General features: G+C 40.1%; 1 protein-coding gene across 1 annotated transcript in view; it reads right to left on the bottom strand.

The window, feature by feature from the left end:
* The window catches only part of SNX6 (sorting nexin 6), a 47622-nt gene that overhangs the window by 6467 nt on the left and 15137 nt on the right, over positions 1-26018 (bottom strand). Inside the window, exons 5-13 of the mRNA XM_034768651.1 lie at positions 25894-26015; positions 23170-23293; positions 21428-21523; positions 18700-18805; positions 13590-13665; positions 12882-12921; positions 11370-11456; positions 9313-9472; positions 6103-6188 (exon numbers count right to left, since the gene is read on the bottom strand). Coding sequence (XP_034624542.1) covers positions 6103-6188; positions 9313-9472; positions 11370-11456; positions 12882-12921; positions 13590-13665; positions 18700-18805; positions 21428-21523; positions 23170-23293; positions 25894-26015 — 897 coding nt within the window. The remainder of the gene's footprint in view (positions 1-6102; positions 6189-9312; positions 9473-11369; positions 11457-12881; positions 12922-13589; positions 13666-18699; positions 18806-21427; positions 21524-23169; positions 23294-25893; positions 26016-26018) is intronic.

Below are 26018 nucleotides of genomic sequence, written 5' to 3'. Positions count from 1 at the left end.
CTTTTTTTTTTTTTTTTTTTGCATACAGATGTGGTCTCATCTCAAAAAAAAAATATACTGGCATTAGAAAAGGTTCAGAAAAGGGCAACTAAAATGATTAGGGGTTTGGAACAGGTCCCATATGAGGAGAGATTAAAGAGGCTAGGACTTTTCAGCTTGGAAAAGAGGAGACTAAGGTGGGATATGAGAGAGGTATATAAAATCATGAGTGTTGTGGAGAAAGTGAATAAGGAACAGTTATTTACTTGTTCCCATAATATAAGAACTAGGGGCCACTAAATGAAGTTAATGGGCAGCAGGTTTAACAAATAAAAGGAAGTTGTTCTTCACACAGTTAACCTGTGGAACTCCTTGCCTGAGGAGGTTGTGAAGGTTAGGACTATAACAGGGTTTAAAAAAGAACTAGATAAATTCATATAGGTTAAGTCCATTAATGGCTATTAGCCAGGATGGGTAAGGAATGGTGTCCTTAGACTCTGTTTGTTAGAGGGTGGAGATGGATGGCAGGAGAGAGATCACTTGATCATTACCTGTTAGGTTCACTCCCTCTGGGACACCTGGCATTGGTCACTATCAGTAGACACGATACTGGGCTGGATGGACCTTTGGTCTGACCCAGTATGGCCATTCTTATGTTCTGGGCTCCCCCCCCCCCACTACAGAAAGGATGTAGACAAATTGGAGAGAGTCCAGCAGAGGGCAACAAAAATGATAAGGGGGCTGGGGCACATGCCTTATGAGGAGAGGCTGAGGGAACTGGGCTTATTTAGTCTACAGAAGAGTGAGGGGGAATTTGATAGCAGCCTTCAACTACCTGAAAGGGGCGGGGGGGTCCAAAGAGGATGGAGCTAGGCTGTTCTCAGTGATGGCAGATGACAGAACAAGGAGCAATGGTCTCAAGTTGCAGTGGGGGAGGTCTAGATTGGATATTAGAAAAAACTATTTCATTAGGTGGGTGGTGAAGCACTGGAATGGGTTACCTAGAGAGGTGGTGGAATCGCCAACCGTAGAGGTTTTTAAGGCTGGCTTGACAAAGCCCTGGCTGGGATGATTTAGTTGGTGTTGGTCCTGCTTTGAGCAGGGGGATGGACTAGATGACCTCCTGAGGTCTCTTCCAACCCTAATCTTCTATGATTCTATTAATTTACTTTCTCGCAGTCACAAGCTACACAAACCTGCATAGTTTAGAACTGTCTGGAGGTTTTCACTTGTCTAAAAAGGTACCACAGAAACAGCTTTACCTTCTACTGGCAAAGGAGGGTAACAATAATTTAAAATTCAGTTTTCCCTTTAGATGTATATCTGGAATTTACATAATCCCCTTCCAAAAATTTAGTTCCAGAGAGGGGGCACGAGGCCTCAGTCACTCCCCATCTCACTGATTCTGAGAAAGATAAGGCTTTGAGGTACAGTGGACATTATTTACAAGTCTACAGAACTTTTCATGAAAATAAGTTCTTATTCATAATTCCAGCATTTGGGAGGAAGGTTTAAACAAACAGCTTCTGGTATTCAGTCAAATAGTAAGGAGATCGAAAGCCTGCCCCATAATTTTAATAGAGTGACATACCCTTAAAGTTTTACTGGTCCCACCACTGACTTTATCAAAATAAGCCTTAATATCAAAGCCTCCTACCTACTTCATGAAGCGTCATTACTGGGGTTTGTTTTCTCCCCTCTCCCCCACACCATTTTAACAGTTCCTTAAAATGAAAATCCACCAGAGCCAAAAAAAGGATCTCTTATTAAAAGTGTTATTTGGAGGTCTGAAGCAGGTTTTTACCAGCATTCCATTTTGCCAGTGACTGTATGACGTATGCCTATTATGACCATTCCAGAGATAGCAATCTAAAATCTGAGAGAGGCAAAGGCAGCTTGGTCAGAACATTTCCACTTTGAATAAGCATCTCTTGACCACAGCCAAAACTATTTATATGATCATTTTGAAGTTTTAAGTTTCCTTTGGATTGTCCTGAAGTAGTCAACTGCAATCATTTGATTCAACAGATCAGAGGAGTATCTAAAAATTTAAAGGTGGTCAACAGAAGCTTAAAGGTAAATAATATAACTAACTACAGTATCTTGCTTCAGCTTTAGTTTCTCTTTCATATTCTGTCACATTGTTAAAACAAAATTAGATTATGCAAGGGCATCATGAGTTATAATAATTTCCTGAGACCTAAAAGGAATGCAAAGTGCATTAGCATTTTGTGCCACCAGACAGACCAACAAGCACTAACAAGCTGAATAAAAGAATTGAATTAACTAACTTAATCTAAGAATTGGTTTTATTTCACAACCATAGATCAAGTTGATCAGAATTTTCTATTATGCATTCCCTTGCTCCATTAGCAACGCTGTCTGCAGATCACATCTCTAAAATACAGGTATTATGAGCTTTGCAATATTTGACAAAGTAGGACTTGGATACTATCCAAAGGAGTAAATAGAGTGCTAGAGTTGAGAATGGAAAACAGAGCATTAGGTCAAAGACAAAGTGGAGTCTGAATTTATCAGTTTTTTCAAAGGTCTGAATCTGTGGCTAGCATCAGCATTACTGTTCCCTGGAAAGAATGAATGGAAGTGAGGAAATCTGGGTAACTAAATCACTGGAGAGGGAAGGAATTTGCAGCATATATTAAAGCAAATAGTACAAAAGGAAGTACTACAGACTCATGACTACGTACAGATTCCAAGCAAACGGTCTATGCTTAGAATTCTAAGTTCTTATAGACTAAAATAAGAACTCAGTATTTGGATGCACAATGTCCCCGATTCCCATCTCTGGTAAATTAAAAGCTAAAATTTTACACCATTCCCAAAATACACAGCATCTTTTGGACAAAGTGAAATGAGGACATTCAGGGCACTCCCTGGGTTTCTGTGGGTGACAGAGGCCCACTGCTGCCAAATGGCTGTTTAATACAAGCAACTCCTGTCTGAGACCTGACAAATTTACCACACCACTCACTAGCACAAGGGTTGGCAACCTTTCAGAAGTGGTGTGCCGAGTCATCATTTATTCACTCTAATTTAAGGTTTCGCGTGCCAGTAATACATTTTAACGTTTTTAGGTCTCCTTTCTATAAGTCTGTAATATATAACTAAACTATTATTGTATGTAAAGTAAATAAGGTTTTTAAAATATTTAAAAAGTTTCATTTAAAATTCAATTAAAATGCAGAGCCCCCGGACTGGTGGCCAGGACCCGGGCAGTGTGAGTGTCACTGAAAAATCAGCTCACGTGCCGCCTTTGGCACGCATACCGTAGGTTGCCTACCCCTGCACTAGCATATCATTTTTCAGAGATAGTATGTGAAGTCTCTACTGAAAGCTTGTAACCTATCGATAACCATTGCGAGATGTGTGTATGAGTAATATTTAAAGGAATAATGTAACTACATTGAAAGTTATTCCTTACTGTCTTCAAGCAAAAGTGAGTCCCCAGGGAATAACATGCTCTGGGAGGGCCCATTAAAGCAGGAAGGAGCTGTCTCCCTCCCTGGCTAGCAGAGTACGTACTGTATTGCTCAGTTGTCTACCTTTGCACCAACCCAGAAAAGTCAACGGAAAATCATCAAAGAAACTATAATCATGAAAACCACTTGAAGTGAAAAGGAACAACGGGACAGTGAAGGGATTGCCCTCTCTGTGAATAAAGATAAAAGACTGATTCAGTATGGGGGAGGGCGGGGGAAAGGAGGACACTCTAGACCCATTCACTGAGGAGGTACCTTGATAAGCAGGGTTGCTTCATGAAAGGCTGTGTCCTAGGCCTTGGCTACACTGGCAATTCACAGCGCTGCACTTGTTGCGCTCAGGGGTGTGAAACACACCTCCCCCCCTCCCCCGAGCGCAGCGAGCGCAGCACTGTAAAGCGCCAGTGTAATCAGCGCCTGCAGCGCTGCACGCTCGCACGCAGCGCTGCAAGCTATTCCCCTCGGAGAGGTGGAGTACTTGCAGCGCTGCGAGAGAGCTTTCGCAGCGCTGGCGGCGCGACTACACTCACGCTTCACAGCGCTGCCGCGGCAGCGCTGTGAATCCGCGAGCGTAGTCGAGGCCTTAGCTACTTCGGGCTAGCAAGCACTGTAAAAGACTGAACTTTGAAAATCTACTTTATTAGATAGGAAAGGTAACTATTAATAAGTTTAGGCCTTCGTTTGCATTTTATGATTTTGTTTCGTATGTATCCACTTGTTTCCATCACTCACACTTGTTCCTATTTGAATCGCCATTCTTTCTTAAGTTTCCTTTTGTTTTACTATAATTGAACTCAAGTGCTATGTGTGATACAGGAGCGGTGGCCTAACATGACACTAGTAAACTGGGGGACACTGTTCCTTTGGGAACAGAGGATCTGGGATTTCTGTGGGTATTCGGTAGTCAGAGACTAGATACCACAAGGAGACACTTGGGCTTGGTCTACACTACCCCCCTAATTCGAACTAAGGTACGCAACTTCAGCTACGTGAATAACGTAGCTGAAGTTCGAAGTACCTTAGTTCGAATTAGTTCGAACTTACCTTGGTCCACACGCGGCAGGCAGGCTCCCCCGTCGACTCCGCGGTACTCCTCTCGGCGAGCTGGAGTACCGCAGTCGACGGCGAGCACTTCCGGGTTCGACTTATCACGTCCAGACTAGACGCGATAAGTCGAACCCAGAAGTTCGATTTCCAGCCGTCGAACTACCGGGTAAGTGTAGCCAAGGCCTTGGAAAGGACTTGGGAGCTGGGGTGCATCTATCGTCAACATGCAGAGTTGGTATAACCCAGAGGAGAGTGCTTGAGTGGCGGACAGGCTGGCTGTGTGAGGGAACTAACATCCAGCTGGCAGAAGAAAAACTCCCTTGCACTGGAGGCAGAGGGTAACAAGGTGACTCTCAGTCCTGGGTGCCCCAAGAAGCATCACACTCAAACCAATATAAAAAGAATTTTTTAAAAAGGCTAAATGTGAAAGCCATCTGATGCATAAGAATTAAGTGAAGCGTCCCACATATTCTAGTACATAAATACATATTCTGAGTTTAGTTTAAGATGGATGACAAAAGGATAAAGTAATGCAAAGTTTACTTAAAAATTACATTTTAAAAAGCCATTTCCCCTCTCAGCATTAAAAGGGCATCCAAACTGAACTGTTTTACATCAAACTGAAATATCCAAACCAATTTAAACAAAAGTTGCATGGATGTACATTTTTATAGATCTACATACACTCTTGAATTTCAAGGGTCTATGCCTAATTTCAGCCTAAAATATTCAAAATAGATCCCCTCAGAAATAAGGTTTTAATGGAATCTGTGGCAAGTACAGACAACGGTAACAGTTGAATAATGTGAATTCTGAAGGAACAGATGGTTCAAGATAGCTTTTCTGGAAAATCCCTTGGCATAAGACATTATAGCCACTGTCTGCAGCTTTGTCAAAAGTAGTAAGCTATTATCTCCATAAAGACCAAAAAATAGTTGCTCAAATGCATTTAAATGACATTTAAGGACAGTGCACTTAGGTTCTTTTGGGGAAAAATAATTCACCTCCTTAACACCATTTAGCATGTTCAGTAAATTATCTGTAACTGAAGTTTCTTAGTCAACATCCTATGCCATTGAACTAAAAGAAACCAAGGCTCAAAGGTATATTCAAGAATCTATACACAGATCTTGCCTCAATGTCTTGCTCAGTGACAGACTTCCTGTATGAGCTTCAGGCATACTTTCATACCTCATTGGGGGGACTGAAAGGATAAAATCCACTAATAATGGAGAAGGAAACTCAGGTACTATGCTAATGAGAGTCATACCGGTATCTAGACAGATACTATAGGCAGCGATACTATAGTCAATGCATGAGATTTTCTATGGGATAGAGATGTTCAAAAAGCACCGAAGGCACTTAGAAGCACAAGTCCCATTGAAAGTCTGTGCCTGCACCCCTATTCTCCATAGTTTACAACTTTATAAAAGTTAGCCTTTCAGCTGAAGCTGCGTATGCTTCATATCAGGCCGACTGAACTTTTTGGAGGTGGAGAGTACATTACATAACTCAGAAATGACCAAACTGATCTTATGCAAGTATATACACAACATGGAAAAACGCTTTGTATTACCTTAGCATGCTTCAGTTCCAATTCTGCAAGTTCCACTAGATTCTTTCGGAATGCAGCAACTCTTCTTGTTTTAAAGTCTACAAGTTCTGTAAAGTATAATTTAGGATTCCATTAAAAACAGTGTCAGTGCATTCAAGCATTACAACACTTTCCTCTTAGGATGGGGCGGGGGGGAAAGAGGGGAAATCACAAGTTTAAGACTAAGACCACAACTTGGACTCAGAGCTATTGCAGCACTGTTAGGGTATGTCTATATTGCAATTAAAAACCTGCGGCCAGTCTGTGCCAGATGGCTCAGGCTCAGAGTGTTCAGAGTAAAGGGCTATTTAATTACGGTGTAGACGTTCAGGCTCAGGCTGGACCCCGGGCTCTCCAACCCTATGAAGTGGGAGGCTGCAGCCCGAGCCCGACATCTATTCTGCAATTAAACAGTCCCTTAGCCAAAGCCCCTCAATCCTGCGTCATCTGTCATGAGCCTGCTGTGAGTGTCTAACTGCAGTGTAGACATACCCTTAGAAGAAGCTATTTAAAGTGTGATTGTGCTGGCTTCTCTTAACCATAATTTTCATATATGTGAAGCTCTTTTGGAGTCAGATAGCAGCGTGTCCCTTTAAAAAAAAATTAAAATATTAAATTTAAAGTAGGGCTGTCGATTAATTGCAGTTAACTCACACGATTAACTCAAAAAAATTAACTGCGATTAAAAAAATTAATCGCGATTAATCGCAGTTTTAATCGCACTGTTATATGATAGAACAACAACAATTGAAATTTATTAAATATTTTGGATGTTTTTCTACATTTTCAAATATACTGATTTCTATTACAACACAGAATACAAATTGTACAGTACTCACTTTAAATATTTGTATTAAAAATTATATACACTGTAAAAATGATAAACAAAAGAAATAATATTTTTCAATTCACCTCATACAAGTACCATAGTGCAATCTCTATCGTGAAAGTGCAGATTTTTTTCTTACATAACTGCACTCAAAAACAAAACAATGTAAAACTTTATAGTCTGTAAGTCCACTCAGTCCTACTTCTTGTTCAGCCAATCGCTATGACAAACAAGTTTGTTTACATTTATGGGAGATAATGCTGCCCTCCTTATTTACAATGTCACCTAAAAGTGAGAACAGGCATTCGCATGGCAGTTTTGTAGCCAGCATTGCAAGGTATTTACGTGCCAGAATGCTTAGCATTCGTATGCCCCTTCATGGTTTGGCCACCATTCCAGAGGACATGCTTCCATGCTGATGACGTGCATAAAAAACATAATGTGTTAATTAAATTTGTGACAGAACTCCTTGGGGGAGAACTGTATGCCTCCTGCTCTGTTTTACTGCATCTGCCATATATTTCAGGTCATAGCAGTCTCGGACGATGACCCAGCATGTTGTTCGTTTTAAGAACACTTTCACTGCAGATTTGACAAAACGCAAAGAAGGTACCAATTCAGAAATCTCAGATAGCTACAGCATCTCGACCCAAGATTTAAGAATGTGAAGTGCCTTCCAAAATCCGATCGGGACGGGGTGTGGAGCATGCTTTCAGAAGTCTTAAAACAGCAACACTCCGATGCGGAAACTACAGAACCCGAACCATCAAAAAAAAAAAAAAAAAAAAAATCAACCTTCTGCTGGTGGCATCTGACTCAGACGATGAAAATGAACATGCATTGGTCTACACTGCTTTGGATCGTTATTGAGCAGAACCCATCATAAGCATGGACACGTCCTCTGGAATGGTGGTTGAAGCATGAAGGGGCATACAAATATTTAGCCTATCTGGCACGTAAATACCTTGCAATGCTGGCTACAACAGTGCCATGCGAACGCTGTTCTCACTTTCAGGTCACATTGTAAACTAGAAGCGGGCAGCATTATTTCCTGCAAATGTAAACAAACTTGTTTGAGTGACTGGCTGAACAAGAAGTAGGATAGAATGGACTTGTAGGCTCTAAAGTTTTACATTGTTTTATTTTTGAGTGCAGTTATTTTTTGTACATAATTCTACATTTGTAAGTTCAACTTTCATGATAAAGAGATTGCACTACAGTACTTGTATTAATTGAAAAATACTATTTTATTTTTACAGTACATTTATAATAAAAAATAAATATAAAGTGAGCACTGTACACTTTGTATTCTGTATTGTAATTGAAATTGACATATTTGAAAAATTGGAAAACATCCAAAAATATTTATGTAAGTAGTATTCTATTTTTGTTTAACAGCGCAATTAATCGTGATTAATTTTTTTAATCACTTGACAGCCCTAATTTAAAGATTAAATTCATTCTTCTCTTTTCCCTCCATCACTTGCCCCAGAAACTTGCCTTCACTCATGAGTGAAAGCAGGCATGTGAAGGGTTCTGCAGAGAATACCAGAGCAAAATTAACTTGAAGAACAGATGAGGCAGGTAGCCTAAAGACAATGTGCTTGTCAGAACACTTCAGGGGCTAACAGGATCTTTGGAGAAAGAGCCACCAACTTTGGCAGATTTATAAAGCCAAAGAATTTTAGCGACTGATGCGGATGGGGAAGCAAGGTGGGTTCTAAGGGCTAATTTAGGACAGGGGATGCTGACTGGGTCAGAAGACCATTTCCCTAGGCCAACCTTAACTCAAAGGGGGAAAAAGACTTGCAGAAAGGAGGCAGCACACTGAACAGTCTCTTCTCCAAAGGAGGAGCACCTTTCACCCACCAAAGCTGCTTCATTTGGGACAGAGCTCCAGTACTAGCATCCCCAGCAAAAAATTCCCCTCACTGGCTCCTCTGTTTCTGACCTATAATCACCTGCAATGAGATGTGGCAGTCAATGAAAATCAGCACTGAAGTGGCTAGGCAGAGTTGTGTAAGGCCATTTCAACAGAGCTTGACAAAATTATATTTGTCTTCATTATCTGCAGCCAGTTTTATGCATGTCAAAACAAATGACAACTTAGTTACTTGTATCTTGATTTGAGGAAATTCAGCCATTTAAGCATCATATTGGTACCAGAAAGACCATTAGTCTTTAATATTGAAGGAAAATACTGTTAAATGTCCTCAGATAAGTCACAAATAAATACAGATTAACAGCAGAGGAAATTCAGAGCAGTAAACATATTCTAAATGTTTGAAAAATTGAGGCTATTCAAGAAAACAGATTTTTTTAAAAGTGCAAATATAATGTGTGATCAAAGATTGCTCAAATACCTTGTTTTGCTGATTCAGATATTTTTTCAAATTTCTGACAACATACTTGCTGAGTGGTTTCAGCTTGCAGCACATCTTTATTTTTTGCTCTTGCTTTATCCAATGCCTTATTAGCATTTTCATAATCCACTAGTGACCTAGATCTTCTATATAGGAGATCCTGCAAAAACGAAGTATAAGACTGTATAAAATCTACAATTACCTACTGTTGGATATCTTCAATTTTAGCCCTCAGATCAGAGCGTAGACTACCTTGTCTCAAGATTTTCATTTTATTCCTGCTTGTTAAGATTATTCTAACTTTAGTCATGTGAATATAGCAAAACAGATCCTTCCACCCCAGCAACAAAAAGGAACATAGAAATTCCCACATCGGATCAGACAAGTGGTCTCATCTAGTCCAATATTCTGTCTGACAGTGGCAAACACTAGAAGCTTCAGAGGATGTTGCAAGAAACTCCGGAGAAGGCAGGTATGGGGAATTCCATGTCCTCCCAGAAGATTAGAATCAAACTATTGTTTAGAAATAGTACTAGCCTTGTAGGAGCTGGATTTTATAATGTACTATGAGAATTAATGTATGATTTGATTTCATCTGGTCAGCCACCCTTTTTTGAATAGCAGAAAGGAATGACAGACCAGAGCAATCCTTATGACTAATTATGGTCATCCTTTTGTTTTAGAATAAGTTATAGAGCTACCATGGTTTCCTATATGTATTACAAATTAGGAAGTAAGAGACAGGATTCTCTATTGTGTCTATGTTAAGTAGATTAGAGGAACGTTGAAGGCCTGGGTCTCAATGTAAATTGTCTTGGTTATTGATTGTAAAATTTAGCAAGGTTTAATTTGCAATGCCCTGTTGCTCAATATAAAATACTACTGTTTGTATTCTCAATCTGTTTGTGTGAATGAGGAATGTATGCATTAGAAAAAGAAAAGGTGTGAAGGTCATTGTTATAGCCAGAGTCAAGGAAGAAGGAGTGAAGAAACTTAAAAGTACATCAAAGAATCATCAACACGCATCCATAATGAAGGGCAGATTGACGACCCTGAGGTAAAGGCTGGCACCCCTAAAGACAATTGATTAAATCGGAAGAAAGGACAGGATGACCCTCTCGGAGGTGTATTGGAATGTTTACGCCAATTAAGAAGTAACCGGTCACAAAGTGACAGCAAAATCCATAGGCTTCAACAAAGAAGAAAACCTATAAGAACAGGGTGCTTTGCCATAGGACTTTGGGTTCGTCTTGCCACGCTCCAAGAGCATCGGATCGCGACCGATAGAAATTCGCTCCTCTCTGCGACCAATCTGGCTGGCCACTAGATTGATCCAGACTCTGGACTAGTAACGATAATCATCACTGCGAGGGAGAGGGAGAGAGAGAGTGTGTGTGTGTGTGTGTCTGTGTCAAGCATATGCTAACTGTGGTATTCTCAATAAATGCTGTGGGTATTTACCTTCCTCTAGAAAGATTCCGTGTGCTTTGTATGAGCATAACAGCCTTCTGTATTAAAAGAATGTAAGCAGCCTCCATCACCACCACCACCACCTTTTTCTGAATGTGGACAATTTTGTAAACTGCTTCTTCAGACTGTTAGAAGGAAAACAGTCTCCTCCAACACAAAGCAAACAGTTTTGGAACCAACTTTGCCTATAATAAAGTTTTATTTAAATTTGTTGTTTTAATTTCAATGATTTTAGAGTATATGAAACAGTTGTCAAACTGTATGACTAATTTTCAATTAAGCGCAACAGTTAGAATAGTTTGTGAATTATAAGTAATTTACAGAATTTTTCAGTCACTCCTTCATTGCTTCTAAATCCACAAATGATATTTAGCCTTGCAGATGGGAGCAAACAAAATTTTAACCACCATTTTCTTAAGAATGAAGATCCAATGTCATACTGGGGGAGGAGGGCAAAAATTCACAGGCTGGAGATTTTAATATTTTTCCTAATCCACTGAATTAGTGTAATTTACATTCACTTAGGTGATCCCGAAATAGTGCACTACTTGAAAGAGTATCTCATTGAACATAAAGCACATATTCACCTTAGCAGCTTGTGATTCCCTTAAATAGTATTTCAGAAGGTCAGAAAGCTTAAGGTCTTCATCTGCAGATACCCGTGCCTCTATTTTCTGGAAGGGAAAAAAAAAAGTGATATGCCCTTCTCAAAACATCTGGACTCCAATTTTTCATTTGTTTGATGCAAGTACAGATGCAAATACTCGCAAAGCAATAGTGCATGACGCACACAGATATTACCACTTTCAAAAAAATCAAGGTTTTTAGCATAATGTGCTAGTTATGCCTGTTTATAGGAATGTGCTAGGTATGCCTGTTTGTCTTATAGGAAGCCAGTTTTTAACAGGGACGTTGTTCCCACTTTCAATGGCATTTATTGTATACTGAAAAAGGTAGAGAAGTTCAACCAGCCTTAGAGGAAAATACACATTCTCATCATATGATCTCAACAGAACATCAAAATTCTGTCTTAACTCCATAACAGCTATTCAAGTGCAGATACTCTTCAAAGAGACCAATTCCACTGTATGAACTGTCTGGAAAGATCAACCAGTTCTGTACAGTTGCTGGCACCTACCTTCATCTCCGACATCTATAGTGTTAAAATGTTATTCTCGTAACACATCCAGCTTTGACCAAATCAGTAACTGTGTTCAAAAGGTGCACTCATGAAGTTGAATCTCAGTGATGAGAAGGCAATAAACTGATTCAACAGTCTTTGAATAAAATATGTACCTAATACAGTATTGCTGTACCCGTATGTAGTTAACAGAACAGAGTAAATCATTTATCTGAAGAAGCATTCCTGATTCGGAAAGTCTTCATTATTCCATATCTGCATAAACCAATAGGTTTTAAAACATTCATGTTTACTAGCTATTTACATAACTAATTTGCTGACCTCTCAAATGATTGTTACTCAAGATCCCAACTCAATATTTTTTAAATTTCCTTTTCCATTAGTGTCCTTTCCACTCAATCTACTGCACTATACTCTTATTCCTGATAGCATTCTCATGGGATAGTATAACTTGGAGGCAATCTTCCTGTATGCTCTTTCAAGTGCAAGTCTTTTAAAATCACTTGTGTTGCAGTAAGACAAAAACTTTGAGCACTTCTTAACATTTTGGAGGACTAGCTCCCCTTACCTGGCAAAACTAATGTCAGGCCACAAGGTAGATAAACTATATTCTTTGAAGAGCTCTGTGTAAGCTTGTCCCTTTCACCAACAAGTGGTCCAATAAATATTACCTCGCCCACCTTGACTCTCTTTTACCCTTTCACACAGTCTACAAAGTCATTTTGAATGTAGTTTTATTTAAAGACTAAACATTTACTTTAAAAAGCAGTTTGAAAATCCTAACACACTATCTTCCTCCTCACCACTGCCCAATGCTCAAATACTTATAATAAAAAACTCATAAGCTGATCAAAAGACTACTGACTCCAAGATACTAATTGTCAATATCATGGCACAAACTGGGATATATTATTACAAACAGAAGTTTACATCTAAAAATTGATTTAATGATACATACCCTTGTTTTGTCAAATAACTCTGATACCTTCAGAAAAAACCTGGGAAGGAAACAGATACGTATTATGACTTTAATGGTTTTCAGTTCAATTGCCAAACAATGATCTAAATAACCTGATCACAAAACCAAGATTTGGTACTGCACTGGTGTATAGTATTACCAGAACTGAGGTGAATTGACAAATCTCTGTACGTTACCTTCATATATAGCTCCTTCCTGCAATAATGCCAAGTACAACTGATATGCTTAAGCCTTCATTTTCACAAGCAAGTTTCACAGAACATTTTTTAAATTGCCTATGTTTAAGTGTGCAGAGTCCAAGAGTACAATTTAGTTCAGAATATCGAAAGACCATTCAACGTATTGGACACAATTACCAAAAGCTTGAGTGAGCACAAGTCTCCATATGGATGCATACTTCTTGTTTTCAACTCTAGGGAAAGAATGGGGATCCACAATGATGCCACTTTTCATGATCGCTCTGCTGTGACTATGACAAAGCGTGCATATACCCAGATCTTAGACATGCTCTTGTCATGCCTTACAATCTGCTTGCTATGCATATAGAAATGGTCAGGGAAGAGAAATAAACCATTCTTTTGGATGTTATTCTTTCTTATGGACTCATTCCATTTCGATAACTGAATAGACATCCACCCTGGGTAGCAATCTGTCCCATAATTTAATCACTTTTAATAAAAATCTTACTTGCACATATCTGTGGAGTCCTGCGTTCCTAATGTATATAATGAAGAACCAATTCTATTACAGTCATCTGCAACACCTAGAAAGAAAAAAGGACTTAAGATTAAAATAAATCTGTTAGTCTTTAAGGTGCCACCAGACTCTTTGTTGTTTTTGTAGATACAGACTAACACGGCTACCCCCTGGGACTTAAGATTGAATATTTCTCTCTACTCTTGTATGAATATTATTTCAAGAAGCACAAGTTATTTTTTCAAAACTGAATGCTTTTCTAAAAGATATGCTCTAGTTCAATCAGGAGTTATGGGCTTGATGCAGGAATTACAAGATGAAATTCTGGGAAGCAGCAGCCCCAGCTCCCTAGCTCCATGCATTGCCTCCACTCTGCTCCAAGCCCCAGTTCTGCAGCTCCATTGGCTGGGAACTGCAGCCAATGGGAGCTGCAGGGGTGGTGCCTGGCTGCCAGCAGAGGCAGCATGTGGAGCTAGGGAAGCTGAGGGAGGGAAGCCCCCTCCAGGTAAGCAGCAGCCCCAACCCCAAGCCCACCCACACCCAAACTCCTGCTGCTGTGCAGCAGGGGGCCCAAGACTGCCCCAGCAGCAGCCAATGCAACTGACCCAGGGATTGCCCAAGCGGCTCCTGGGCCAGCCAGACGGGGATGCTGCAGAAGTCACGGAATCCGTGACTTCCGTGACAAACACTATATACCACGGTGTGGACACAGCCTGCTTTTCACTGCAGCATGTAGCTACACCTACCCTACATACCCCCACCAGTGGTGTGCCTTTCAGCTTTCAGATATTTGACACAACTGGAAATTTCTTGACTCACTTTACCTTGAGAATATAAGAACGTTAATATTATTCTTGTTCTGATGGTACTTCATTACAACAGATTGCAAAAAAAGATATAAAAAGTTTGTAGCATAGACCTTGTATTAACAGATTGATTTTTGGACCACCTTCCCTCTGACTCAGTACTGTATATCAGCCTATAATAGCTTATATAGCAGAGTAATATTCAGAAATTATGTATTTTAATCAATCTAAATCAGTGGTTCTCAAACTTTTTTTTTTTTCACGGACCACTTGAAAATTGCTGAGGGTCTCGGCGGACCACTTAATGATCTTTCCAAATGTTGTTTGTACCATTAGCTAATTATTGTAAAGTGCTTTGGATAAAAGCACTATATAATAAATAATAATAATAATAATAATAAAAGGGTTTTTTGTTCTACAAATAAAAGCACACAACTCGTATTTTAGTATCAGTTGTCTTACCTTTCTAATGTGATGGATGTGCCCTCTCTCCTGCCACAGCAGCCCATGAGCTGGGGTTGGGAAGGAGGGCCATCTCTACCTGGCAACTGCAGCCCTGGAGCTGGGGAAAGTCGCCTCTTTCTCTGACCGCCGCAGCCCTGCATGTCCCAAATTCTCCCCACCCCCTCTTCTCACCCCACTGCCCCCTCCCACCTGCCCCCTATTCCCCCCAAGGCCACCACCTCACCTTACATGTGCATCTTCTCCAGGGTCCAGGTACCTAATTCGTGGAGCCACGCCTGCGCTTGGTCCATGAATTAGGGGGGTGGCCCTTCATTCTCTCATATGCAGCCGCCCAGGTGTGCACCTTAGAGGGAACTATCTGCGGACCACCTGAATGGAGCTCGCAGACCACTGGTGGTTGGTGGACCACAATTTGAGAACCTCTGGTCTAAATGATATTTTAGTGTAGCTTAACAGCTGGAAGTGAGACACGACAACTCCCCTTGCGACACTCCAGCTCTCTGGAGATCACTAGTAAGCACTCCACAGACCACGCTTGAGAATTTCTGCAAGATTCCTGAGGTCCATACTCTACTCCCCTAGAAAGAACTTTGAAGGAACCATCAGTCCCCAGGCTCCATTTGATTGGACTGGCCACTACGATACCTCAGAGTCTTGAGAACCATGTGTTTCTCAACCATTAGGATCTATGAACCTTTGATCTCTTGAGTTTGGTCAGTCTCTTGCTACCAGACCCTCATATTTTTGTGGTACATTGGAAATAAAATTAGGAGAGTTACAGATCCTGTCCTGGTCCTAGACAGGTAATAACCACGGGCCTTCTTGATGTCATCTAGTATGGCATCTAACCTCTGCTAGATGTGAGTAAAGTTTAGTGAAAAATACAAGAAAGTTAAGGGTCTAGTTAAAATGGAAACTTGAAACCACTTTAGACAGGAATTTGTAGTCAGGACACAGGGCCATTCTTACGGAACATAAGTCATAAGGGCCTGGATCTCACTAGCAATCTGGGCTCTTAACGCAGCTATGCAGAATGCAATCTTCAGAGAAATTGTACGAAGACAAGTCTGACAGGAGTTTGAACCAGGACCTCCATTAGCTTCATAAGTACCGGTTTCAGATCCCATTAACAAAAGTGGTTCACACAGAAGAAGGATTACATGGAGCAAGTCTTTGGCAAACTGCATTACTGCAGGGTCAGCAAAGGTCAACAGTCTATGCACTAGAGAGTGGAAAGTTGAAATGGCAGACAGATGAAGGGTGGTAGCTCATATTTTTGACATATATGTAGCAGAAGACCCAAAATCAGAAGTAATGGAAGGCCATTTTGGATCTACTCTTTTCTGACTTGCTCAGAAGGAAAATCCCTTCCATTTCATCAAGTAGGTTTTCCTGATCAACGGCTTCCTGTTTTCCAATATAACCTCTTGACTTTGACAAAATACTCAATCTAGTGTTCCCAGAAATCCAGAAGTCTAGCTGTCAGCCTAAGAAGAGAATCAGAATCTGGGTGAAGAATCTTGCCCTAATTCTGAGACAAAAGTTCTGGTCAACTGGGATGCAAGATTTGCAGTTCGGTTCTCAGTTCTAGGACAATGGAGAACTGAAATTGCATAACTCAGGCTGGAACTAAACAGCACCACCTTGGGTTGCAAGTCTCAAACAGTGAGCTGAGGTAAGCACCTCAACACACTCCACAGATGTCAATTACTATTACCAAGGGAGGCATATGGAATTGTCCTCTGGCAAGAAAGCTCGGAAATCCAATCCCCACCTTTGTGCTGGGATTAAAAAGGACTCTGTTTATGTGAATCCCCAAGAATACTGTGCTTTTCCTAGGGCAGAAGACACTCCCTATGAAGACCGAACTCTTATAAGCCAATCACAGTTTACAGCAAATATAGATGTCCTTTCCCCAGTTCTTCCCTGAGAAAGTGCTACTTTGAGCTACTGCAGAGGTGCGGCTGTCACCAATCTTTACATCTTTAACATGGGCAAAAACAGGGACTTCACCCACTTTTGCGAGGCCCGTAAGCAGTCACTTCTTGCAAAGGGTCTTTGACATTACAGTGCCCTTTTAATGCAGATTCTACCAGACTCCACAGCTTGCTCCTTAAGTCTCTTCCAACAGCAGTTTAAAGATGACCCTACTAATCTTTTCAAGTTTCATAAGAGAAAGCAAGATAGATCAAACATCTATTCAAATTGTGACCGTCTCCTAGTTACCAGACATTGCACATAACCCTCAGTGACCAGTGTCAAAGTGTTTTATGAAGCGCAAGGCTTGAAAGGCCTGCCTTCCTAGTCACCTCACCATGGTGCCATTGTGTCAGCAGACCCTAACAAAAGGGAAAGAAAAACAAAGATAAAACAGAACCATACTGAAAAAGGATGGTATGGTAGTGCAAAAGAGCTGAGCCCCGATGACACTTGAAAAAAATATGCAAACACTGGGGGAAAAAAGAGCTACTCTTAAAAAAAATCCTATTTAATTGTTCACAAACAAAAATACCTAGAGAGGATAAGGACAAACCAACCCAATGAGGGATGCATCAAGAACACTGAGCTGTGCCATCCCTCTGCTCTTTTAGCAGTCTGAAGGACACAAGTGGGTCTATGCCTGCTTTTATGCCCTTGGAATTCACTGAGTGGAAGAGGGTGGGTGCACACATGGCCCCAACAAACACTGCTTACTAGAAGTTTCCAAGCTGATTAATACCAATGGCACCTTCCAAGACTGAAGCTGGGCAATTGCAGAAGGAGAAATGTATTTCCTTCCTGAACTTAAGGTCGCCAATAGTCCCCAAATTTTGGCATGCCAAAATTTCCCAAACCTCTCCACTCCCCTACATATTATGACTGCCACTTTTGGTTGAAGCAGCATAGATGAGTTTGAGGTTGAGTAAAGAAATGTAATTTCTTGTGTGGCACAAACTGAATCCAGGTAACTGCAGGCAGATCTAAAGTTCTCCCCACAGGTTTATGACAGAATTTAATCATGAATGTAGCTGTACCACCCACCTCTGCACTTTAAAATTCATAAAATTTAACTAAAGGTTAAATACATGTTTCAGTTATCCCCAAAAGAGATGGTATGAAGACTCAAACTGTCTCCAGTGCAAAAGCAGATTATTCTAATTCCAATTGGCCTAGTATAGCATTAGCCATGGGGAAAACGGCACTCTCTGCAAACTTGTGTTTTGGTGCCCCAGGCCTCCGCTGCCTCCCCCGATCCACCATTCATTGCCCCAGCCCCCATTGCTTCCCCCGCCCTACTCCACATCACCCCTGGCCCCCGCTGCCTCCCCAGGCCCCGTTGCCTCCCCCCACGATTGCCCCAAGTTCCCTTCCAGGACCTTGCACTCCAGGCCAGCTCTGTTCCTTGCCACTTGACCATGGCGTCCACCCAAGCATTAGTTACACCCAGAGATATATTATTCCAAGATCTGATTAGTCTTTGGTCCACCAATGGCTATTAGCCAGGATGGGCAAGGATGGTATCCCTAGCCTGTTTGCCAGAAGCTGGGAATGGGCGACGGAATGGATCACCTGATGATTACCTGTTATGTTCATTCCCTCTGGGGCACCTGGCATTGGCCACTGTTGGGAAGATACTGCCCTAGATGGACCTTTGGTCTGACCCAGTAAGGCCACTCTTATGTTTACTTCTGCTTGCATAAAGACATTTGTACTCCCTGAGAATTTTACTCTTCCTTGCATGTGAGGCAAGTTATCAATGGAAGGTCATTGCAAATCACAAAGAAATAGAAAATTTTCTAGTGTGTGCTACAATTAATGGGGCTCCCCCCCCCCAGAGAGCAGAAACTCACTTTTGTGTGATCTTGTCATTTTATCAGATTTGCCAGAAGCATCTTTAACTCGGTTATGGTATTCTACAAGGAATGTTCTTTCATGTTCAAAGAAGTCATCTACATCCTAAAATACAAAACAGTATTTAGAACACCGATTCAGCTGTCTATAATAATGACACATAAAATTTAGTATACAATCATGACTGTGTACAATTAAATACTTTATAATACGTGTAAGTGAACTCTGTACTTATTTTGTAAAACACCCTATATGAAAGTCAGTTTCTATTTCACTAACCTGCCAAGTCCTGCAAGATTTGATGTTTGCCTGCAATGTTTTAGGCTTTATGATAATAGGTGTTGCACCTACCTAGAATCCTGAACACATGGTTAGCAGACAGGTGAAAGAAAAACTGATTTTTAAGAGGTGGTGTTTCATAATGCATTTGTAATTTACTAGGGCGGTTGTAATAAGTACCTTCCACCTCTAAGTCACCAGTTCTATTATGACTCAAACCAGCAGTGAAGGAGAAGGTTCATTACCATCCATCTGGTTAGTGAAATAGTTAGATATCTGGTCTCAGCTGCAGTATTGCATCCAGTTCTGGGCACCACACTTTGGGAAAGACGTGGACAAATCAGACAAAGTCCAGAGAGAGCAACAAAAATGATTAAAGATCTAGAAAACATTACCTACGAGGAAAGATTAAAAAACTGAGTTTGTTTTGTCTGGAGAAGAGAAGACGGAGGGGGGATACAACAGTCTTCAAGTATGAAAAGGTTGTTATAAAGAGGAGGGTGATAAATTGTTCTCCTTAACCACTAAAGACATGACAAGAAGTAATGGGCTTAAATTGCAGCTAGGGAGATTTAGAATAGACAGTAGAAAAAACTTCCTAACTGTAAGGGTAGTTAAGCACTGAAACAAGTTGCCCAGGGAGGTTGTGGAATCTCCATGATTGGAGGTTTTTAAGAACAGGTTAGAAAAACACCCATCAAGGATGGTCCAGATCAGTGGTTCTCAATAAGGGGTACGTGTATTCTTGGGGGTATACAGAGGTGTTCCAGGGGATACATCAACTGATCTAGATATTTGCCTAGTTTTACAACAAAAAAAAGCACTAGCAAAGTCAGTACAAACTAAAATTTCATATGACTTGTTTATACTGTTTTATATACTTTATACACTGAAATGCAAGTATAATATTTATATTCCAATTGATTTATTTTATAATTATATGGTAAACATGAGAAAGTAAGCAATTTTTCAGTAATAGTGTGCTGTGACACTTCGGTATTATGTCTGATTTTGTAAGCAAGTAGTTTTTAAGTGAGGTGAAATTTGGAGTATGCAAGACAAATCAGACTCCTGAAAGGGTAGTCTGGAAAGGTTGAGAACCACTGGTCTAGATCAGTGGTTCCCATACTGGGGTTCGTGAACCCCTGGGGGGGTTCGCAAAATGTTACAGGGGGTTTTCAGGAAAAACATTCCCTAATGGCGGACAGAGCTGTCCCTAGGGACCCTGGGCAGCACGGGTCACCAGCCCAGAGCTCCTGGACTTCCAAGAGCTAAGCAGATCAAAGCAAGCATATCTATCACACTGAGGAGATTTAAACTTCAAGACTCCTTATAAGAAATGGAAACGGAGGTAGATATTTTTTTGCTGTTTTTAAAATTAAATAGACAGCTAGTATTGTTTTTAAAATTATTATGAAGAACAAGTTTACGCTTCGTTGTGACATGCGTTGTTTGCCTGGACTGCTCAAGACCTGAATGTTTGTGTAGGAGGAACTCTTTGAGCTGGCTTCTTAAATACCTTCCTGCTGTTTCACATCTGATACTCTTTGATGAAACCTAGATGGACCATTGTTCTGACCCCATACAGTCATTCTTATGTTCTTAACAAAAGCAGGTATCAGAGTTATTCATTGGGGGAGGGAAATGGCCCTTACCCATTCCACCCCCCCAACACACATACCCACCAAAAAAAAGGCTGGAGAAGGGATAAAACAGTGAATGCCCTCCCTGTGAAGCAGCTAGATAGTTCTGGAAAGTGATTGGGGTAGGGGTGGGAGGAGATCCAAAGCCTCTTTCCAGCAGGCAGACATGCAACTTTAAGGGCATGTCTTCAATGCCGGGGTAAGTTGACCCAAGTTACGCTACTCCAGCTACATGAATAACGTAGCTGGAGTCAACGTAGCTTAGGTCAACTTACGCCGGGGTCTTCACTGCACTGCGTCATCGACAGAAGACGCTCTCCAGTCGACTTACGTTATTCTTCTCTGAGAGCTAGAGTACCGGGGTCGACTGAAGACCGTGTTGCCACCGATTTAGTGGGTCTTCATTAGACCCACTAAATCGACACCTGCTGCATCGATTGCAGCAGCGTCAATCTCCCCATAGTGAAGACAAGCCCTAAGATTACAATTCCTACTATCCAGAAGAGAATAATATGAATGATGAAACCTCCAGAAAGGGTCTTCTCAGTAGTTAGTGTTGCAAGAGGCTAGGCATCTTATCAAGTTGCTACACCTGGGCTTTGCTGGTGCGGCCCCAAGTCCCTCCACCTTCACCTCTTTTGTATCTACCTCTAGCAAGTGTATAATACATTTGTGAAGCTCTGAAATGTACTTGGCATGCATTTGGTGTTTGTCTCCTTTTGTAAACATATTTGATTTCAGTTCAAAGAGATACAGTTTCAAAAAATTACTAAACATTTTATTAACATTGCTAGAGATGAATCACCTTTACTCCTGAAACAATGACACCATCTGCTGATTTAACCATGTTTTTAAAGAAGTCTTCAAGTTTCTCTTTCTTGTTTTTCCCACGAACACTCAACTGAAAGACAAGTTCACATCTCAAGTTAGCATGTTCTCTGAAGACAATAAAAGCAGTGAATTCATTTTTGCACTTAAAGGAGCTAGAAATTATAGTAGAAACTGCAAGTCTTGTATCAAGTTGATTTCTGTTTGCCTAGCAGTCCATTGTATAAATAATGTGGACGATGCACCAAGTATCACTACGACATTTTGAATTGTACTAGTTATTGACCAGACTTCCTTTAATATCTAATGTGAGTTTTGGGAAAACATGCAACTCCATAGTATTTGGGAAGAATACTGAATGTATCTGTATCATTTCAACTACATTCATTCTCAAATGTCCTCATTTTTTACACACAATGAAAGGAAGCTACTGACAAGTTAGCTAATGCCACTAGGTTCTGCTCTTCCTTTGCTGCTTACAATTGCAAATTACTTCATCTTCAGGAACTTCTAATCCAATTCCTCCATGCTTCCACTGAAATCATCCTTCCCACACCATCTCCTCACATCCTTTCTGTCCACCTAACTTTCCAGATCTGTGTGGCCAGAATTCCTGTACCAGCTGTGCGTCTTCTGCAGCAAGTACTGAGTTGACCTTCTATATATCAAAGAACCAAAAGTCATGTTTCAAGTTAACAAAAAAAAAAAATCAATTACCTGAGGTTTGGTTTTAATTTTATTTTCAAATTTTCAACATTGAAGGTAGTGCAAGATATATACACCTCTACCCCAATATAACGCTGTCGCGGGAGCCAAAAAGATCTCACTGCGTTATAGGTGAAGCCGTGTTATATCAAACTTGTTTTGATCCGCCGGAGTGCACTGCCCCGCCCCCCCGTAGCGCTGCTTTACCGCGTTATATCCGAATTCATGTTATATCGGGTCACGGTGTAGTTACAATTAGTTATTTTAAAAAGTAATTGAGGCACCACTATTTAGACAATATACACCATCATCTCAGAAATAGGTTTTTAGGCAAGTTACAATACATAACAGCGTCCACTTCACTAGCCCAATATTAGGATTCCAATTCCAACGCAGTATGAAGACAGCTTGTATTGGTTACTTCTCCATATATCTAACTAGTTTAGCGATCATAAAACTATTCTGCTTCTCAGAGATTTTTGTCATCTTGGCATAATATTTAACAACCATGTTAAGCTACAGATTATTCCTCAGTATAACAGAACCTTTTACCCATCATAATTTTTAATCAAAGAGTTACTGTTGGAATCCTGTCTTGATGAGAACTAATCACACTCAATTTTACAAAACCGTGATAATGGCAGTTTGTTTCATCATGCTCTCTCTTTCAAAACACCTGAAATCAATCAAGAGAATGGGTGAGAAAATATCTTCTTGAGCCATAGCAAATGGTGACTGATTAAAAAGTGTTGCTAGCCTTCCATAAATATTTTTTATGACCGGGCTACAGTTCAAAAACTATAAATTAGGTCCTGAATACCAATTTCCCAGATGGCAGAAAAATGAACTTTGACAGGGCCAGCTAATTTAATTTCTTAAATTCTAAATCCAAACAGGTTTGATTAAGGAATCACTGTAAATTATTTCGGGAGATAAGTGTTCTACCCATTTTCAATCGTATCATGAAAGTACATCTTGATTACTTTTGCTATTGAATCAGTTTTCAATACTCACATCCTGATTATATTCCAAGAAGACATGGAAATTTAAATCTTTTCTCAAGATAGGATGTGCTGCCACACGACACAAGAACACTTCATGCATTGCAACTGTCTTCTTGAATATTGCCAGATACTCACTGGAAACAAAAAACAAGTACAGTGACTACACAATAAAGAATAAAAATTCCACCTGAAACAATTAATTTTTGATTAAGCCAACTGCGGAAATTAGAAACATCCTCGTACACAGACAAAACTAAGGAGTGCTAAAATATTTTACCCTAACCTTTGATGTACTTGTTGTTAGTACATTATGTGGTATTTAATGTGTGCACTAAGAAGGTAATGTTAATACATGGAGAAAAATTTAATCCTTTATCATATTACATAAGCAGACATATAGAGATAAATACAACAAATATTACAGGTCCTTTAAATGAGGATACAAATTCCATCTCTATGTTAGTTCCACTGGAAGTATAACCCCATTTAGCCTTCCCATAAACTAACAAGATGCAAAACTGTACAACACAAGCAATCACATAGCCTATTCTGAATAGTCCTTCCTCTATCGCCATCTTGCCTGTTTGCTCCCCTCAACTCATTTGTCTGTATTTTGTCCATTTAGCTTGCAAGCTCTTTGGATCAGGAATCTTATTCCATGTCTAAAGTGCCTAACACATGTTGGGTTCTATATACACGGATCTTTTGCTTAATTTCACTTTTAGAACAGTCGTAAAATTTAGTACAGTAGAACCTCAGAATTACGAACACCTCAGAATGGAGGCTATAACTCTGAAATGTTTGTAATTCTGAACAAAACATTATGGTGGTTCTTTCAAAAGTTTACAACTGAAGAGTGACTTAATACAGCTTTGAAACTTGACTATGCAGAAGAAAAATGCTGCTTTTAACCATCTTAATTTAAACAAAACAACCACAGAAACAGGTTTCCTTATCTTGTCAAATCTTTTTTAATTCCCCACCCTTTTTCTTTTAAGTAATTTATGTTTAACACAGTACTGTACTGTATTTGCTTTTTGTTTTGTCTCTGCTGCTGCCTGATTGCATATTTCTGGTTTCTAGTGAGGTGTTCTTAACTCTGAGGTTTTGCCATATATCAAAAGCCAAGTTAAGTCAGTTGCCCAGTTCAACCAAACTAGGTTTTAAGGCAATAATTGAAGCTTAGTTTATGGTGCAAACAAAAGATTAATCAGGAGGAGGAGCATCTACTCTTATCAATACTAGTTTACTACAGTTTATTTTATTTTATAAATTCAATTAACTGACATGGTTAGTAAACTGCATTGATTGTACAGAGATAAGAGGAAAGGGGCTTCTTTTATTCCCCCTCAAGTTAACAATGAAATGGCTTAGATAATTGACACACTTGCTTCCACTACGTGCAAGGAGGGATCATAAGATTTACATACCAGCAAACCAGCAGGATCAGTGTTGGGAGGTGTTTGATCTCTGTGAGAGCAGTAGTCATTCAGTGAAGACAAAAAAGAAGGATGCAGAGGATGGAGGTGGCAGTAGAAGAAACCCCAAGGTTTCTGTGTTATCCAACCCCTAACCAGACCACAAAAGAATCATGATCAGGGCCGCTGGAAAATCACAGATTCTTCAATATTTATTGTGCTCTGCTAATTTCCAGTTTTCTGGCGTATGAAGTACAAGTGTATATTTCCTCTGCTGTCAAACCATCTCTTGCACACCAGTCTAATACAGTACTTTTAATACACTAGCTCACAGCAGCTGGATGCTGAGAAGTGCTAATTATTTTCTTGCCAGTTCAGTGTTTTGGAGAGAAGTAATCTAGTAGCAGTGTAAATATACACATGAAAACTGAAATCAGGAAGGGAGGAGAAAGAGCAAAGAGGTCCATGGATGAGATAAAAGAAAGGGGATGGAGTAAGGAAAAAGACTTTCCTATATGACTCAACACAGAGTACTAAACCTTACAACAAATCCTCCAATCACTATCAACTGCATAACCAGGGAAGTCACTATTTCCAAGAAACTCTCCTACTGTAAAATTATGTATTCCCAATAAAAAAAACATGTCAGGCAGTTACCAAATTTCCAGTTCTGCAGAACAGAAGTTTGATAATTGCACATTAACAACTAACTACTGTGGTTGTACAAGGTCCTATTAGTTCACACAGATGTGAGAGCTCTTCTGCCACGCCTATGTCTGTCACTAATAGTAACTAAAGCTAGAAAGTAAAATTTGCATTTTTAGTTATTACTAGGGCACATGCAAAGAAAGCAGCTCAGTCCATATTCATGGTGAAACAAAAGGTTTATACAAGTACATAGTAAAAACAGAAAAGCAATCAAAGTCTGATTGAAACTGCCTTCATAAGTGATCTGTAAAGGAAAAGGTTAGTTAAGATCTAATACCTCACCTCTACAGTTTATTTTTGAAGGATTCTTTGTAAAAACAAAACAAAAAAAGCTAACTTTGTTTTCCATTTTCAGTGTGTATTTTTATTACCCTTTTATACAATTCCTACAATTCTGGGCAATAATTTCTACAATTTTCCTGATGGCTCTGATCATGATCATTATGATAACACTGGTTACGTGGTAACTGTGGATGCTCAAACCTGCATCTTCCGGAAGGGATCACTGTTGTGAAATGATTAGAAGCATGGAATAGCAGAGAGCACTAAAAGGCCATTGAAACACACACACACACACACACACAGAGCACTGAATAAAATATACATACGCTTCCAGTTCTTGTTTCATCTTGGTGAACTCTTCCTTAGTCATCGATCCTTCTCCTTCTCCAAGTTTCTGTAGTTTTTCCCTTGAAGCATCAAAATCAGGCCTAGGGGGTGCCGGTGGAATCTG

Source organism: Trachemys scripta, chromosome 4, assembly GCF_013100865.1.
Source record: "Trachemys scripta elegans isolate TJP31775 chromosome 4, CAS_Tse_1.0, whole genome shotgun sequence".
NCBI lineage: Eukaryota > Metazoa > Chordata > Testudines > Emydidae > Trachemys > Trachemys scripta.
The sequence above is the reverse complement of the archived record's forward strand: the minus strand, read 5'-3'. Positions and strand labels throughout refer to the sequence as shown.